Source organism: Lynx rufus, unplaced genomic scaffold (genome assembly GCF_022079265.1).
Source record: "Lynx rufus isolate CCGP_SWC_20201006 ecotype Redwood Valley unplaced genomic scaffold, mLynRuf1.p SCAF_9, whole genome shotgun sequence".
In the NCBI taxonomy this organism is placed as follows: domain Eukaryota; kingdom Metazoa; phylum Chordata; class Mammalia; order Carnivora; family Felidae; genus Lynx; species Lynx rufus.
In genome coordinates this window covers 66,899,972-66,915,396 of record NW_025814897.1, presented here as the reverse complement: position 1 = coordinate 66,915,396, position 15,425 = coordinate 66,899,972, and the positions used below count along the sequence as shown (strand labels likewise).

The window sequence follows — 15,425 nt, the reverse complement described above, 5'->3', positions numbered from 1 at the left end:
CCTCTGGAGTCATGGCCAAAGCTAGGAGAGTCACTTTGTTAGGGGGGTGATGGATGGTTGGATTATCCTGGGTCATTTGCAAATCCTGTGGCTGAGCTGGGTAGCCTGAAAGCTCTACCAGGACTCAGGGGAAAGTGGGTTACCAAATATAAGGAGGAGAAAAGTATTCCTGACCACACCAGTATTTCCTCACACTTCCTGAATTTGTTTTGGGCAGTTTGTGTAGCATATATACTTTTTTCAAAGAAACACATTTCCAAATGTGCTGGTGTCCCCTTTTTAATATAGTAACTACATTTATCATCATAATTCTTCTTCTTCTTCTTTTTTTTTTTTTTTTTGAGAGAGCGAGCGAGAGAGAGGTTATACGCATGTGAGCAGGGGAAGGGCAGAGGGAGAGAGAATCCTAAGCAGGCTCCACACCTAGCGTGAACCTGATGTGGGGCTCGATCTCACGACTGTGGGGTCATGACCTGAGCTGAAATAAAGAATTGGACACTTACCCAGCTGAGCCATCCCGGTGCCCCTAGTCATCATAATTCTTAATTTTATGATAGAGTAGGAGAGTAGGGACTGGGAAGAAAACATGAAGGCACTGATTAATAACTTCCCCCTCCTTTGCCAGTTTAGCAGTGGACAATGCAGTGGACAGTCACAATTTTGTCTGCCATTTAATACGCAGTGCAAATAAGAGCTGCTTCCACAACGACTCTGATTGATACGGCATACTTCACTTCTGGACATAAGGATCAATCCACAGTGGACATCTACTCTAGAACACTCTTCGCTCACTATGGCTTATTCCTCAGTGTAAAATGCCATCTTCTCAGCATTCTTAAATATAATTAGTATTGCCTAAAAGAGTAAGTGTCAGATAAAATATGTAAATTAGGAAAGGAGTTTAAATATTCAGACTAAATGCTTAAAAATCAAGAAACAAGATTCAGAAAATGTTTATTTACTTTTGGTATGGTACTTTCATAAGTTCCTCAAAAGCTGGTCGTTGCAGCAATTTATATATGTGATATTTGGAAACCAAATTATTGTAGCTCTTTCCACATTTTATTTATAGTGAAATATTTTTTTACCATTTTCTTTTAAAATTTTTAAAAATGTTTATTCATTTTTGAGAGAGAGAGCGTGTGCACACACATGCATGGGGGAGGGGCAGAGAGAGAGAGAGTGAGAGAGAGAGAGATAGAGGGACACACAGAATCCAAAGCAGGCTCCAAGCTGTGAGCTGTCAGCACAGAGCCCAATCCACAAACCTTGAGATCATGACCTGAGCCGAAGTCAGACGCTTAACCGACTGAGCCACCCAGGGCCCCTATTTTACCTTTTTTATTGTCATTTTCTAACCTAATTTCCAGTTCAAATAACATTACCATATAACTGAAAGTTATTGCACTCACAAGTCATATTTCTGTGTGCATTTAGAAATGTTATATCAGTATTTCAAACTGAGCTTTCATGTTATATCATGCATATAATTTTAAAATCAGTAAATAGGGGCCCCTGGGTGGCTCAGTTGGTTGCGCATCTGACTTGGGATCAGGTCATGATCTTTCGGTCTGTGAGTTTGAGCCCCTGCATCGGCCTCTGTGCTGACAGCTCAGAGTCTGGAGCCTGCTTCACATTCTGTGTCTCCCTCTCTCTCTCTGCCCCTCCCCCACTCACTCTCTGTCTCTCTCCCTCAAAAATAAACATTATAAAAAAATAAAATCAGTAAATAATGTTGCTTTTGGAGAACTTTTGAAAGTTATGCTGCTGACAAGAACTTTTTATTTGTTTATTTTTTATTAAATTTTTTTTAATGTTTATTTTTGAGAGACAGAGAGATGAAGCATGAGTGGGGGAGGGGCAGAGAGAGAGGGAGACACAGAATCCAAAGCAGGCTCCGGGCTCTAAGCTGTCAGCGCAGAGCCTGATGTGGGGCTTGAACTCATGAGCCATGAGATCATGACCTGAGCTGAAGTTGGATGCTTACCTGACTGAGCCACCCAGGTACCCCCAAAGAAGAACTTTTAATCTCTCAAATTGGCAGTAATTAAAACAAATTTTTAAAATAACAATTGTTGCTAAGAATGTAGTGAAAATGCCAGTCTTATTCCTAAAGAATTTACAGAATGGAGGCACCTGAGAGGCTTAGTTGGTTGGGCATCCAACTTTTGATTTTGGCTCAGGTCATGATCCCAGGGTTGTGGGACTGAGCCCTGTGCTGGGCTCTGTGCTGAGCGTAGAGCCTGCTTAAGATTCTCTCTCTCTCTCTCTCTCTCTCTCTCTCTCTCTGCCTGTGCCCTTCTCCCCTGCTTGTGCTCTCTCACTCTCTCTTAAATAAAAAAAATAAAATTAAGTTAAAAAAAAAGAATTTACCGAGTGTAAAAAGACTGTTGAATATCTTTCTGGTGGTCCCTATGGCTTTGTGTTAGTTTGAAAATTTTTCATTCTCTTTGACCCAGTAGTTGTATATCTAAGAATTTTTCTGGGGAAAAGGGACATGAGGGTAAAGTTTTATATAGAAAACTGCTTTTTATAGCATTATTTATAATAACAGGAAAGTAGAAAATATGTTTAACATCAAAGGCTCATTGTAAAATATCAAGTAATAAATGAATAGATAAAGCTAGGTTTTAGTAAGATCCCAATTCTGTAGGAAAAAATACACGTGACTAAAATAATCTGAGATAAAATAGTCTAAAATATTAACAGTAATTATTTCCACCTGTGGGAATGGGTACTTTCTATATTTTTATGTATTTAAAAATTTTTCTGCAGTTACCATTTTTTATTTTTATAATTAGTAAAAATTAGTATGATAAAATATTTCTTGAGCCTAATGTACATTAGCTATCACTCTCAGAACTGAATAAACAGTGTATGGACACCTTGTTAAATATGATTAGATATATAACATGCATTTATTTCTCTTTGAAAAGACAGGGAGATATGAGCTTAAAACAGTTGTCAATATTAACAAATTTATTAAAATAAACATTTAACTCAGTGAACTAAGTGCCAGGCATTCAATATACTCTGTGCTTGGGGATACAAAGATGGTCCTGAAAGAAAGAAAAAGCTTGCTCTCCTTTCTTCTAGAAAGTTTTCCATAGTGTTCTCTGCTACAGTGAGTTAGGTTCCCTCCTGTCCTCGTACTTACCACGCTATACTCATTATCAGTTTATTTGCCTGTTTCTCCTATTTATTATGAGTGTCTTGAGGATAGGGACCATGTCTTTTTCATATGTGTATCTCCAGGACTTAACAATTTGGTGAATTAGGTCTGCTTGCGATGTCAGAAGTGGTCAAGTTTGAGGTGGATTTTGAAAAAATGAGTGCTTGTGATAAACCACTTTTAATTTAGTTTACCTTTCATGAAATACTTCATTCCCCTATAATGATGGATATATGAGGAGTTACTGTACTGCAGCAGTTGTTTATTTAATTGAGAATGTTTTCATTTTGCCTTTTTCAAATGTGACCTCATTTTTAGAACACAGTACTAAGCTGTTCAGTTAAATGAATTTAACTTTTATTTATCTCTTAAAGATAAAAAATTTGGCCATGGAGCGATTGAACTCTCTGGGTGAGGGCCAAGGGGAAACTTGAGTTCACTGGGAGAGGGTGAGAGATGATAGTAGATAATTGTTTAAAAAAATAACAAATTGAATCAGGTATTAAAGGCTCCCTTAAGTTAGGTGTATAAATAATCAGAATGTTACTTTTACTTCAAAGTGAACTGGGACAACATGTAAAATATGCAAGCACCTGAAGATCTTTAAAAAGTAGAGCAAAAAGCAATTTAGATCTAATGTATACTTTCTATCCCTAAGTTACTCACAGATTATATCTCCAGTGTTGAATTATAAGTTGACCCATTATTTAGAATCATAGGATAATTGTGTAACAACAATGATCTTATAGGCGGGTAGTTTTCAACATAATTTTGCCTCCTCCCCCCAAGACATTTGGCAATGTCTCGAGATGTTTTTGGTTGTAATGACTTGGTGGTGATGGTGGTGATAGTGATTTGAGACTAAGGCTGCTGGTAAACTAAATATCCTACAGTACACAGGACAGGCCTTCCCTGCCCCCAACACACAACAAAGGATTATCCGGCCCAAAATGTCAATAGTGCTGATGTTGAGAAACCCTGCTTAGACATTTGCAAGTTCTCATCCCACTCAAAAAAAATCTTTATTTTACCTGTAATAGTGTTTATATTTATATATCCCATAACTTAAACTTAGTGCTAACAGTACTATTTCATTTGTTGCTTAAGATTACTTTGTCTCCCTAGAAGAGTTTTTTTGTGTTTTTTGTTTTGTTTTGTTTTGTTTTGTTTTTTTTTTTAGAGATACTATTAAGATTGCTTTCCTTACTGGGAACAGGGATAGTTCTCCCATAGTATAGTAGAGGCTCTACTAGATTCCAATATCTCTGTTTATTTTTCTTAGCTTTTCGTATATGTCACTCTTTTGAGAATCTATAGGACAGGGATTGCTTGTTATTTCAGTATTATGTTTAGAAGGTAAATACTTTTATACCCTGTAAAACTTGAGAACATTTAATATATCGATTTATTCAACAAATATTCATTTAGAAATAAGGATTAATATAATGAGTATTAAGATTTTTTGGTACCATGTAGTTAATTCACTTTGATTTTATTAATAGGGTCAGGAGCAGGTCTGGGGAAAATAATCCAAAGATTTCCACAGAAGGACTGGGATGATACTCCTTTTCCACAGGGAATTGAATTGGTAAGTTGGTGTTGCTTTATTGTACTTTTATAATGATACTTTTCTTTTTATGTTACATTTATGGTTATATTTATGTTATAGTTACTGTTAAATAATTTGGTGATTTAACTGTAACATATTACTAGAAATAATCCCCTTGCCTTCAAGTCCAGTAACTTTTGAATATATTGATTCTGAAATACCTGTTTTGCTATTCTTTTCCCATGTAAGCTTCTCTCTAATATTAAAGATGAAATTAATGATCTTTATGTACATGGAAGCTGAAAAATTCCTCTGCTTCTTTAGTCAAAATTTTAGCCTAGTAGCTTCAGTGAGTTTGGCACTAAACAAATACTTATTATATTTTTGTCTGAAAAATTTCAGGTTATTGTTTTGGTGAAAACTAAAGAAAAACAGAACTCCCCACACCCCCACCCCAAAGATTGGTTTAATTATCACCAGTCATGTTTAGTTTGCTCTTGAAATCACAAATCTGAATTCTTTTTATTTTTTTAATTTTTTAATTTTTTAATTTTTTTTTTCAACGTTTATTTATTTTTGGGACAGAGAGAGACAGAGCATGAACGGGGGAGGGGCAGAGAGAGAGGGAGACACAGAATCGGAAACAGCCTCCAGGCTCCAAGCCATCAGCCCAGAGCCTGACGTGGGGCTCGAACTCACGGACCGCGAGATCGTGACCTGGCTGAAGTCGGACGCTTAACCGACTGCGCCACCCAGGCACCCCAGATCTGAATTCTTTTTAGCTACACAGTCTGCAGATTGCTTTATAGTAGTGCAATTCAACATCTTTATTTTTGTCAGCTATTTTAAAGGGATTTAATAATTGAGCATAATTTTGATGGCCAGGACATTCTATCTGATGATGTATCTATGGTGGTAAATGAGGGACTAGAAAGATGACCACTAAAGTATTTGGCAATATGGCTATAAAGTTTTGTTGTCAGACATAGTGGAGTGTGGGTGTATGTGTAGGTGTGTGTATGTATATATCTATATTGTGTGATTGAATACATATACATACATATGAGAAGTGTTCTTTTTTTTAAATGTTTTATTTATTTATTTTTATTTATTTTTGAGAGAGAGAGAGAGAGAGAGAGAGAGAACATGAGCAGGGGAGGAGCAGAAAGCAAGGGAGACACAGAATCTGAAGCAGGCTCCAGGCGCTGAACTGTCAGCACAGAGCCCGACACAGGGCTCGAACCCACGTGTCATCAGATCATGTCCTAAGCCAAAGTTGGATGCTTAACTGACTGAGCCACCCAGGTGCCCCAAGAAGTATTCTTTAAAGTAGTTCTTGTTGAGAGAACATTTGGTATGATTTGATAGTGAAGAGTGAAGGCTCTGGAGGAGACTGCCTAGGTTGAAATCCCCAGATGTATGGTGTGACTTTAGACGAGTTACTTCATTTCTTTGAGCAGCAGCATCTTCATCTATAAAATGAGGATAATGCAATACTAATCTCCTAGGGTGTTGTAAAGATAAAATGGGAAAAATATACAAAATGCTGAGAACAATGGCTTCCATAAAGTAAGTGGAAGTAGCTTACTTAGTAAATGAAGTAGCTTATTGATAATGACGGTGATGATTGTTGTTGTCGTCATTGTTAACGTTTGTTTGCCATCTTACAGCATCTCCTCTTCCTCCCCTAACTCCCTCAGCAGAATTGTTCATTCTCTTACTATCATGGGTCAGAAATATCCATTAGGAATAAAATTGATGTTGAAAATTGTGCATTTTCTCATTCTAGCTAATGGCTGTCCATTTCTGTTTATAGAGGATAAAAGATACATTGCTGAGTGTTTAATTTTGATTTTTACAGCTATACAAAGAGGGCTGCAGGTTCTGTAGACACACAGAAAGGTCAAGTCTTGAGGTTTGTATTGAAAAAATGGGTAGGGGCGCCTGGGTGGCGCAGTCGGTTAAGCGTCCGACTTCAGCCAGGTCACGATCTCGCGGTCCGTGAGTTCGAGCCCCGCGTCAGGCTCTGGGCTGATGGCTCGGAGCCTGGAGGCTGTTTCCGATTCTGTGTCTCCCTCTCTCTCTGCCCCTCCCCCGTTCATGCTCTGTCTCTCTCTGTCCCAAAAATAAATAAACGTTGAAAAAAAAAAAATTTAAAAAAAAAAAGAAAAAATGGGTAAAGAATGTGAGGATCTAAGGAAAAGTAACTTTTTGGAGAGGCCCTTGTATTCCTTTCTCTTCTCCTCCACATGCCTACAAATACTTGTAACTGGCCTTATGGTGTGAATAGCCAGGTATTTGCACTATTAAAACCTTTAAGCTCTGCTTCAGCATTCCTTTTAGTGGTGACTGAAACTGGAAAATTTTAGTGCTAGGGACCATCGAAAACTCTTATGTGAGTTCTTACCATTCCTCACATCAAAGTGTGGACAGATATAAACTATATCAGTTATATCAGTTTGACAGTGTGAACAGTAAACCACCATCATTAGTTTCAAGAACAACAGACATTATGGGAGCTATTAGCTATGACTGGGACGGGATTGTTTTTGTGTTCTGAAAGCCAGGGAAATGGATACTGTGATGTTTCTGATGTTTTTCCAGTAGTGAGGGAGAGACACATACTGAGTTCATTACCTAGTAAATGGTATTTTTCCTTTGTGTGACAGACACTCCCATGTTCAAGTGCTACCAGTGTATCTCTAATAATAAGTAGAATCATGTGCTGCTGACTGGTGAAGTAGAGGTGCTAAGAGTTAGATCTTTTCCTTACCTAACAGTTTCCCAGATGACATCTTGGCTGATTCTTAGCAAAGCATTTCAAGATCTTTTTTTGATGGGTTAATAGTTAAAGAATATTTGATCTGTTGAATTACACTGGAAATTTTTTTTCCTTTTTAATTTTTTCATCATTGATAGCAATTCCAATACTCTAATGTCTATTGTGCTTTGTCAGGTACAAAATAAATTTGTTTACCTAACATCTATTAAAGCCCATTTTAAAAACAGAATTGTTAACTTAAATTTTTCTTGTCCTTTTATTATTTATTGCTTTTTGCTATGCTTGATGTATTAGAGACATTCTGCATCTAAATAGCAATAACTTGAATAACTGAAATACTGTGTAATCTAATGTAACTCCTGTAGCATCAAGACCACATATAGGCCTGATAAAATTTTTTCCAATTGAAAATGATCTGGCTCAGTCCCTAAGTGGTTAGTTGATTTCAGGGTGATAGTGACTCTTTTCCAAAAATGTTAGCCCTTCCAAAGTAATGGAACAACTTTTAGCATGTAACATTAATGTTAATATCTACAGTTGTATAGGATTGATAGACTATGGTTAACTCACATAAATTGGATGATTGATGGTAGTATATCTAATTTAAAGATAAGTAAACTGAGGATTAGGAAGTTTAAACAGTTTCCCTAGGCTCTAACAGCTAAAATGCAGCAGAACTAGGCTTTAAGTCCATTACCACATGAAATACTGACTCAGTCTCGGCCAAAATCTGAGAATATTCTGAGAGTGACGCTTTAGACTGTGGTTAGCATTTGTATTTTAGTGTAAATGCAGGATCTGAAAACAGGGTTCTATAATTTTGAAGAACTGAGGTTCAGAAATGTTAAAAGAATGCTGTGTTGGATAGAAACCAACTTTACATATTTATTTTGCTGGAGGACAAGTCTGGATTCAGAGCATAACATTATACTGAAATTATTTTCTATTGCTACCTCTCCTCTCCAGACAGCATACATTTGTTGTATATAAATCTAAATGACAAATTATTGTGTTTACCTGAAGACTAAACTTTATGACTGTGGGAAAGGATTTTAGATATCCATTCACTAATAAGTCAAAACCTAAATTTAATTTAGAGGATACTGAATTTGTTCTTTCTGTTTTTATGTAAAGAATTTGCCCTTTTTTCCCCCTTTTCTTCTATTGAGAAATGCTGGACTCTAATTTGAATGGATTTTAAAAATAAAAATATGAAAATAAGCTAAACCAAGCATAATGACTGCTTTTCCAGTTCTGGGATATTTTTATCTTTTTCTTGTGCTTTTTAGGCATACATGGAAACCACAGACAGTCATATAAATAAAATTTCAGTTAATTTTAGTAACAGTATTTCAAAGAAAATTTAAGAATTGTTTTGCAGAGGCATTCTATGGCCAACGATCTATTTCTGATTATGGGAACAAATGTTTTTATTGGCTAGGGTTTGGACATCAGCAAAATAGTATTGTTTTGGCACTACATCTTTTTAAAGATGCCCTGTCTCAGAAGTGAATCCTTTTGTACTATTATTCACAAAATTTGTCATATTCTTTACTAGGGAATGCCTGCACCAAGGCATTTGTAGAACTATCTAATTAAAAAAAATTTTTTTTAATGTTTATTTATTTTTGAGAGTGAGACAGAGAGACAAAGCCCGAGCTGGGAAGAGGCAGAGAGAGAGGGAGACACAGAATCTGAAGCAGGCTCCAGGCTCCGAGCTGTCAGCACAGAGCCTGACATGGGGCTCAAACCCATGAACTGTGAGATCATGACCCAAGCCAAAGTTGGATGCTTAACCAACTGAGCCACCCAGGCACCTGAGCTATCTAATTTTTTTAGAAGAATAAAGTACTGTGATAGAAAAATGTGGCTTGAGTAAAAGAGTAATAGATATTTAGTTAGAATTTTAAGTTTCATATTGGTAAAAAAAATTAGTTCAGTTATTAAAATATAGACTAGTGATTTGACTACCTTCAATATGAATCTAGTTTTCTGTAATTGTAGGTATAGATTGGAGAGAAGAGGATTGTTGTGTATGCAACAATCTGCAGTTTTAACATAGGAGAATTAACCTTAGTATAGGATGCTATTTGTGGTCAGAGAAGTAGGTATAAGTACCATGTAATGCTTTAATTCTTTAAGCTGTTTAGAATGCACTGAACACAACATACAGGATAGTAGTTGTCCATTTGACCTAGATATAAATACTGTGTAGTCAGGGAACTGAGTGTAGAGGGATAGAAGAGAATATTCTCCCTCCTTTGTAGAGGAGTATGCATGAAAGGAGAATGAGAAAGGTAGTGTACATATTGGATGATGGAATCAGGGCTCACAAATATTTTATTTTATTTAGTCCTTTTTAAGTAATCTCTGCACCCAACATGGGGTTTGAACTGATGACCCTGGGATCAAGAGTCGCATGCTCCACCGACTGAGCTAGACAGGTACTCCAGGGCTCATGAAGATTTTAAAGCGCTGGAGTTATAGGCTATTAGCTAAGAAGATGAAATCTGGGACAATAGGAAAAAATGTAGGTTTCTGCATGTAAGTATAAAAAGCCAGCTGTATGATTATTTAGAATAAAGAAGGGCAGGATGATTTTCCAGCCAGAAAGATTTGAGAAATACACAAAGGCAGCTAAAAAAAAAAAAAAAAAAAAAAAATATATATATATATATATATATATATATATATATATATATATATAATTGTAAACAATACTTATGAAAGATACTATGGGTAGTGTCCCAAACAACTGTGCTGACATAGAGCGCTTGGTGATGAATTCAGTTGAAAGGTGGTATCCAGAATATGTGGAAGGATTTTTGATTTTGTGTAGAGTTGATGCTGAAAACATAAAAATACTGCTGTGCAGTATAAAGACATGGCTTTTTAAAAAGTTTTATTTATTTTGAGAGGTAGTGTGGGTTCGGCTTTTGGCTTTGTCTAGCAAAGCTGAGGACAGCAGAAAGGATTACTCAAGACTTCATGCAAGTCAAGAGAGGTGAGAAGGAGGCTAAGGGAAGTCTCCCAAGCTGCTCTCAAACTTCAGTATTTATTAAGTATACATTCAGGGAAACATTGCACAATACATCAGTGGGCTACATGCCAGTAAGAACATATAGTAAGTGTGCAGAAAAGGCATTGCCAAGACTACAAAAGAGCAGTGCAGAAAGCAGGGTGGAGAACAAGATAAGATATTCCATAGATAACATAACATGGTCTAAGGGATTCATGAGCACAGGCAGGACCCAACCTGTGTATACACATTAACTAGATACTGCCTCGTTGTTTTCAGCAAAGCCAGAAAGCAGTGTTCTGCTTTCAATGCATTTCCTATAACCTTCTAACCCAGGACATAGCTATTTGATTTCCCACAAGAGAGAGCAAGTGCAAGTTGGGGAGGGGCAGAGAGGGAGAGAGAGAATCCCAAGTGGGCTCTGCGCAGCCAGCGCATCTGCTGATGCGGGGCTTGTCCCACCAATTGCAATATCATGACCCAGGCTGAAATCAAGAGGCACATGCTTAACCAACTGAGCCAGCCAGGCACCTCTGAAGATATATATGGCTTTTAAAACATGCTAAGGACTACAAACAGGACTTTTAAAGTTAGTTCATGACAAAGCAAGTAGATATAAATGGAAGTTAAGCTGGTAAGTGGTGGTTTGAACTCACATTTTGTTTCCTATTCCCAGACAGTTGTCTCTTTGAAGTAATAAAACCATATTTCAGGTTGGAACATGATGTAGTGTAGAGCATGCATCTGCTGTTAGATTCTCTCAACATCTCTGAAACAGAGGATATTCAGTCTTAATGTTATTCTCACGTTCCTCCATGCTCACTTAAGTGGTTTGTTATCCCATAATAGTACTAGACTTTCATTTACTTATAATTCTCTTTATTTTACTAATGTATTGGTAATCTCAGTTATGGTAAAGAATCTTTCACTGACCCAGTCTGTATGGTCTGCTATTAGAGTACTACTCTCAGAACCACCATAGGACAAGGTTTTCTTGCCATGCTCAAGTTCTCCCATACTTGATGCTTTGAGGCCATAGAGAACTTCCCGAGGAAGATGTAGATCTACACAGGCCTAACCTACTACAAATTCACATTGTTTGCAAATAGCCTGGACCTCATTACTACAAGGAATACTGCTACTCATCTGTCATGTATTGTTGTATCACCCTGTGGGTTACTCTACTCTTCTTAATTTCCAGTTCCTTTTTCTACTCTTCTGTTTCCATTGATCTCAAGTATGGTTAGTACTAACAAAAAAAACTTTACTTCATCTCTTTTGGCTTTTATCCTGTTTCTTCTTCATCATAAAATGTTTGAAATGATTCTCCTTCATTTGCTGTCTCCATTTTTCTAAGAGACGTGTGGTGCAGTGGAAATAATATAGTATCAAGAATTTTAAAACCTTGAGCAAAGTGAATTTACCCTTTCTGATAATAATATTTTTCCCAGAGGGATGTTATCAGGTGGTTGTCTATTAATACTTCAATAAACTATAATATGACATATTATAATTATATAATATTATGATTTCTTACCATCCACTCTCAACTCATATACCAGTCTTACCCACATCTCAAGGATTTATTCTGAAGTATAGTGTATGTCTTCTCCATTCTGAAATCACAATTGAAGTTTTTAACATTTTCTTGATTCACAAATATATTTCTTAATTCATGAATATATTCCTTAATTCATACTAGTTGTTATGATAGATAAACCTTGAGATTTTAGTGGATAGCATGGTAGAATTTTTTTTCTCTTCTTATTTGCATAAAGTCTAATTAATGGCAGTGGGATAGATGGGAGTGTGGGCTATCTTCAGAGTGTGGTTCTCAGGGTCATCTTGGGTATCACCATTCAGTTGACAGAGTAGTAAGAGAAAGCATGGAAGATAGTAAGGCTGGATTTTATGGGATAGGCCTGGGAGGCAGTATATATCACTTCATTCTACTTAACGGAAGTCAGTTATATGGCCCCAGTTAACTATAATGGGAGTTTGGCAAATAAAGCCTAGATGTATGCCAAGGAGAAAAGTGAAACAGAGTTAGTGAACAACTAGCTTTTCTCTGCCATAGCATTCTTGCTGAATTCGAACATCTTTTCCCTTATCTTAATTCTCTGTGACCATTTTATTTTGGACATCACTAATTCAGTGTTTGTGGTATAATAAAAAGTAAATATTTAGTCTTTGTCTCAGTTCCTGGCACAGAGCTCCTGAAATCCTTGGAATTTATTGCCTTTGTATGCTAATGAGATAGCTGATTGGTTTCGTGGACCCTAGATTGCTTCAGGAAGGGGCTGGTCTATGAGAGGAACCAATCTTGTAATTAGAGGGTTGGAAATTTCAGCCCCACTGGGGAGAGGAGAAAGGCTGGAGACTGAGTTCAATAACCAACAGCCAATGATGTAATTAATCAGTCACGCCTACGTAATGAAAGTTACTATAAAAACACCTAAACCAAAGGGTTCAGAGATCTTCTGAATTGGTGAACACATTGATGTGGTGGGAAGGTAGTGTGTTTAGAGAAGGTATGGAGGCTTTGTTGGTCCCCCTTCTCCATACTTTGCCTTGTATTCTTCTAATGTTTGGTTGTTCCTGAGTTGTATCCTTTATAATAAACTGGTAAACATAAGTAAAATGATTTTCCTGAGTTCTGTTTTTCTAGCAAATTCTCGAACCTCAGGCGGGTGGTAGTGTAAGCCCCTGCATTCAGAAGTGTGGATAAGATTAGACACCAGTTTACAGCTAGTGTCTGAAGTGAGGACAGTCTTCTGAAGCTGAGCCCTGAGCCCTTGACTGACCTGTGGCGTCTGTACTAACTCTGGGTAGTGTCAGAATTGAATTGAATTGTTGGACACCTAGTTGGTGTTGGAAAAATAAAAACATACCTTTGGTATCAGAGAAGATGCAACATAGTCTTCGTCGTGTTAGTTTGATGAACAAACCTGTAGGTTTGAGATAAATATATCTCACATTTACATATATATAATATCATGTATATATATCTCATATATATATATATATATTTATATATCACATTTTCTTTATTCATCCGTTGATCATTGATGGATACTTAGGCTGCTTCCATATTTTGGCTACTGTAAATAATAATGCAGTGAACACAGGGGTACATATAACTTTTTGAATTGGTGTTTTTGTTTTCTTTGGATAAAACCCAGAAGTAGAATTTCTAGATTATATGATAGTTCTAGTTTTAATATTTTGAGGAACCTCCATACTGTTTTCCACAAATGCTACACCAGTTTACATTCTCACCACAGTGCACAAGGGTTCCATTTCTCCACACCCTCCCCAAGGTTATTTTTTTTTTGTCTTTTTCATAATAGCTAATCTGATAGGTGTGGGGTGATATTTCATTGTGGTTTTGCATTTCCCTGATGATCAGTGATGTTGAGCATCTTTTCATGGGTCTGTTGCCAATCTGTATGTCTCCTTTGAAAAAATGTTCAAGTACTCTGCCATTTTTTGGTATTAAGTTGTGTAAGTTCTTTCAGTATTTTGGATATTAACTTCTAATCAGATATATGATTTGCAAATATTCTCCCATTCAGTAGGTTGCCTCTTAGTTTTGTTGATGGTTTTCTTCACTGTGCAAAGCTTTTTAGTTTGATGTAATCCTATTTGTTTATTTCAGCATTGTTGCTCTTGCCTGAGAAGACTGGTCCCTCCAAAACATTGCTAGGACTGATGTCAAAGAGTTTACCACCTGTTTTCTTCAAGGAGTTTTATGGTTTCAGATCCTACGTTCAAATCTAATTCATTTTGTACATAGTACAAGTACATAGTATATGAAAGTGGTCATATTGTACATAGTATAGGTAAAGAAAGTGGTCCAGTTTCATTCTTGTGCTGTCCAGTTTTCCCAACTCCATTTGTTGAAGAGACTGTCTTTTCTCCATTGTATATTTTTGCCTCCTTTGTCACAGATTAATTGACCATATAAGCATGGGTTTATTTATTTCTGGGCTCTCTATTCTGTTCCATTGGTCTATGAGTCTCTTTTCTTGTTAGTACCATACTGCTTTGATTATTGTTTCCCCTTCCTTCCTTCCTTCCTTCCTTCCTTCCTTCCTTCCTTCCTTCCTTCCTTCTGTGTTTTATTTTCTCTGGGAAGTGGTGGTATTACTATTCTGTCAGTCTTCTGTACTTGAATCCTAGTCATACCTCACGCCACACAAAAATATTAACCTGAAATGGATTATAGACTAAATATAAGCTGAAACTGTAAAAGTTTTTTTGTTTGTTTGTTTTTGTTTTTTACTTTGAAAGAGAGAGAGGGCAAGCTGGGGAGGGGCAGAGAGAGAGAAACCCAAACAGGCTCCACACTGCCAGTGTGGGGCCTGATGCAGGGCTTGAACTCACAAACTGTGAGATCATGAACTGAGTCCAGATCTAGAGTTGGATGCTTAACCTACTGAGCCACCCAGGCACCCTGAAACTATAAAGGTTTTAAAAAGAAAATTTAAGAGAACATCTTTGCAACTTTTAGTTTAAGGAAAGATTTAGATAGAACACCAAAAGCATGAGTGGAGTACCCGAAAACCTTTGAAAAAGAATGTATCAGTATGCAAAAAAGGTAGATCTTCAAATAGCAAGAATTCCCATTTTGTTTCAGAAATTTTATTTGGAACTACAGAACCTGGTTGCTACTTGAGCCTTCTATTTTTTCTATTTACCTGTAGTGAAGAGGAGGACCCTGAAAGAAATAAGGAGACATGCAGCAATTCACCTAGAAACTCAGAGTTTTCCCAGGTGTTATCTATGCTTCTAAGCCAGGTTTTCTTCTTCAAGTCAGAATTTTGGGTATATTCAAATATGTGGGGTGACTTTGACAATAGAACTTCTTTATTAAAGTTTTAATTGCTATGGATGGTAGCCA

General features: G+C 36.8%; 1 protein-coding gene across 2 annotated transcripts in view; it reads left to right on the top strand.

The window, feature by feature from the left end:
* Window positions 1-15,425, top strand: part of SBF2 (SET binding factor 2) — a 489,861-nt gene that overhangs the window by 94,908 nt on the left and 379,528 nt on the right. For both annotated transcript variants that reach the window (XM_047070360.1, XM_047070361.1), the window contains exon 2: window positions 4,675-4,760. In XM_047070360.1, coding sequence (XP_046926316.1) covers window positions 4,675-4,760 — 86 coding nt within the window. The remainder of the gene's footprint in view (window positions 1-4,674; window positions 4,761-15,425) is intronic.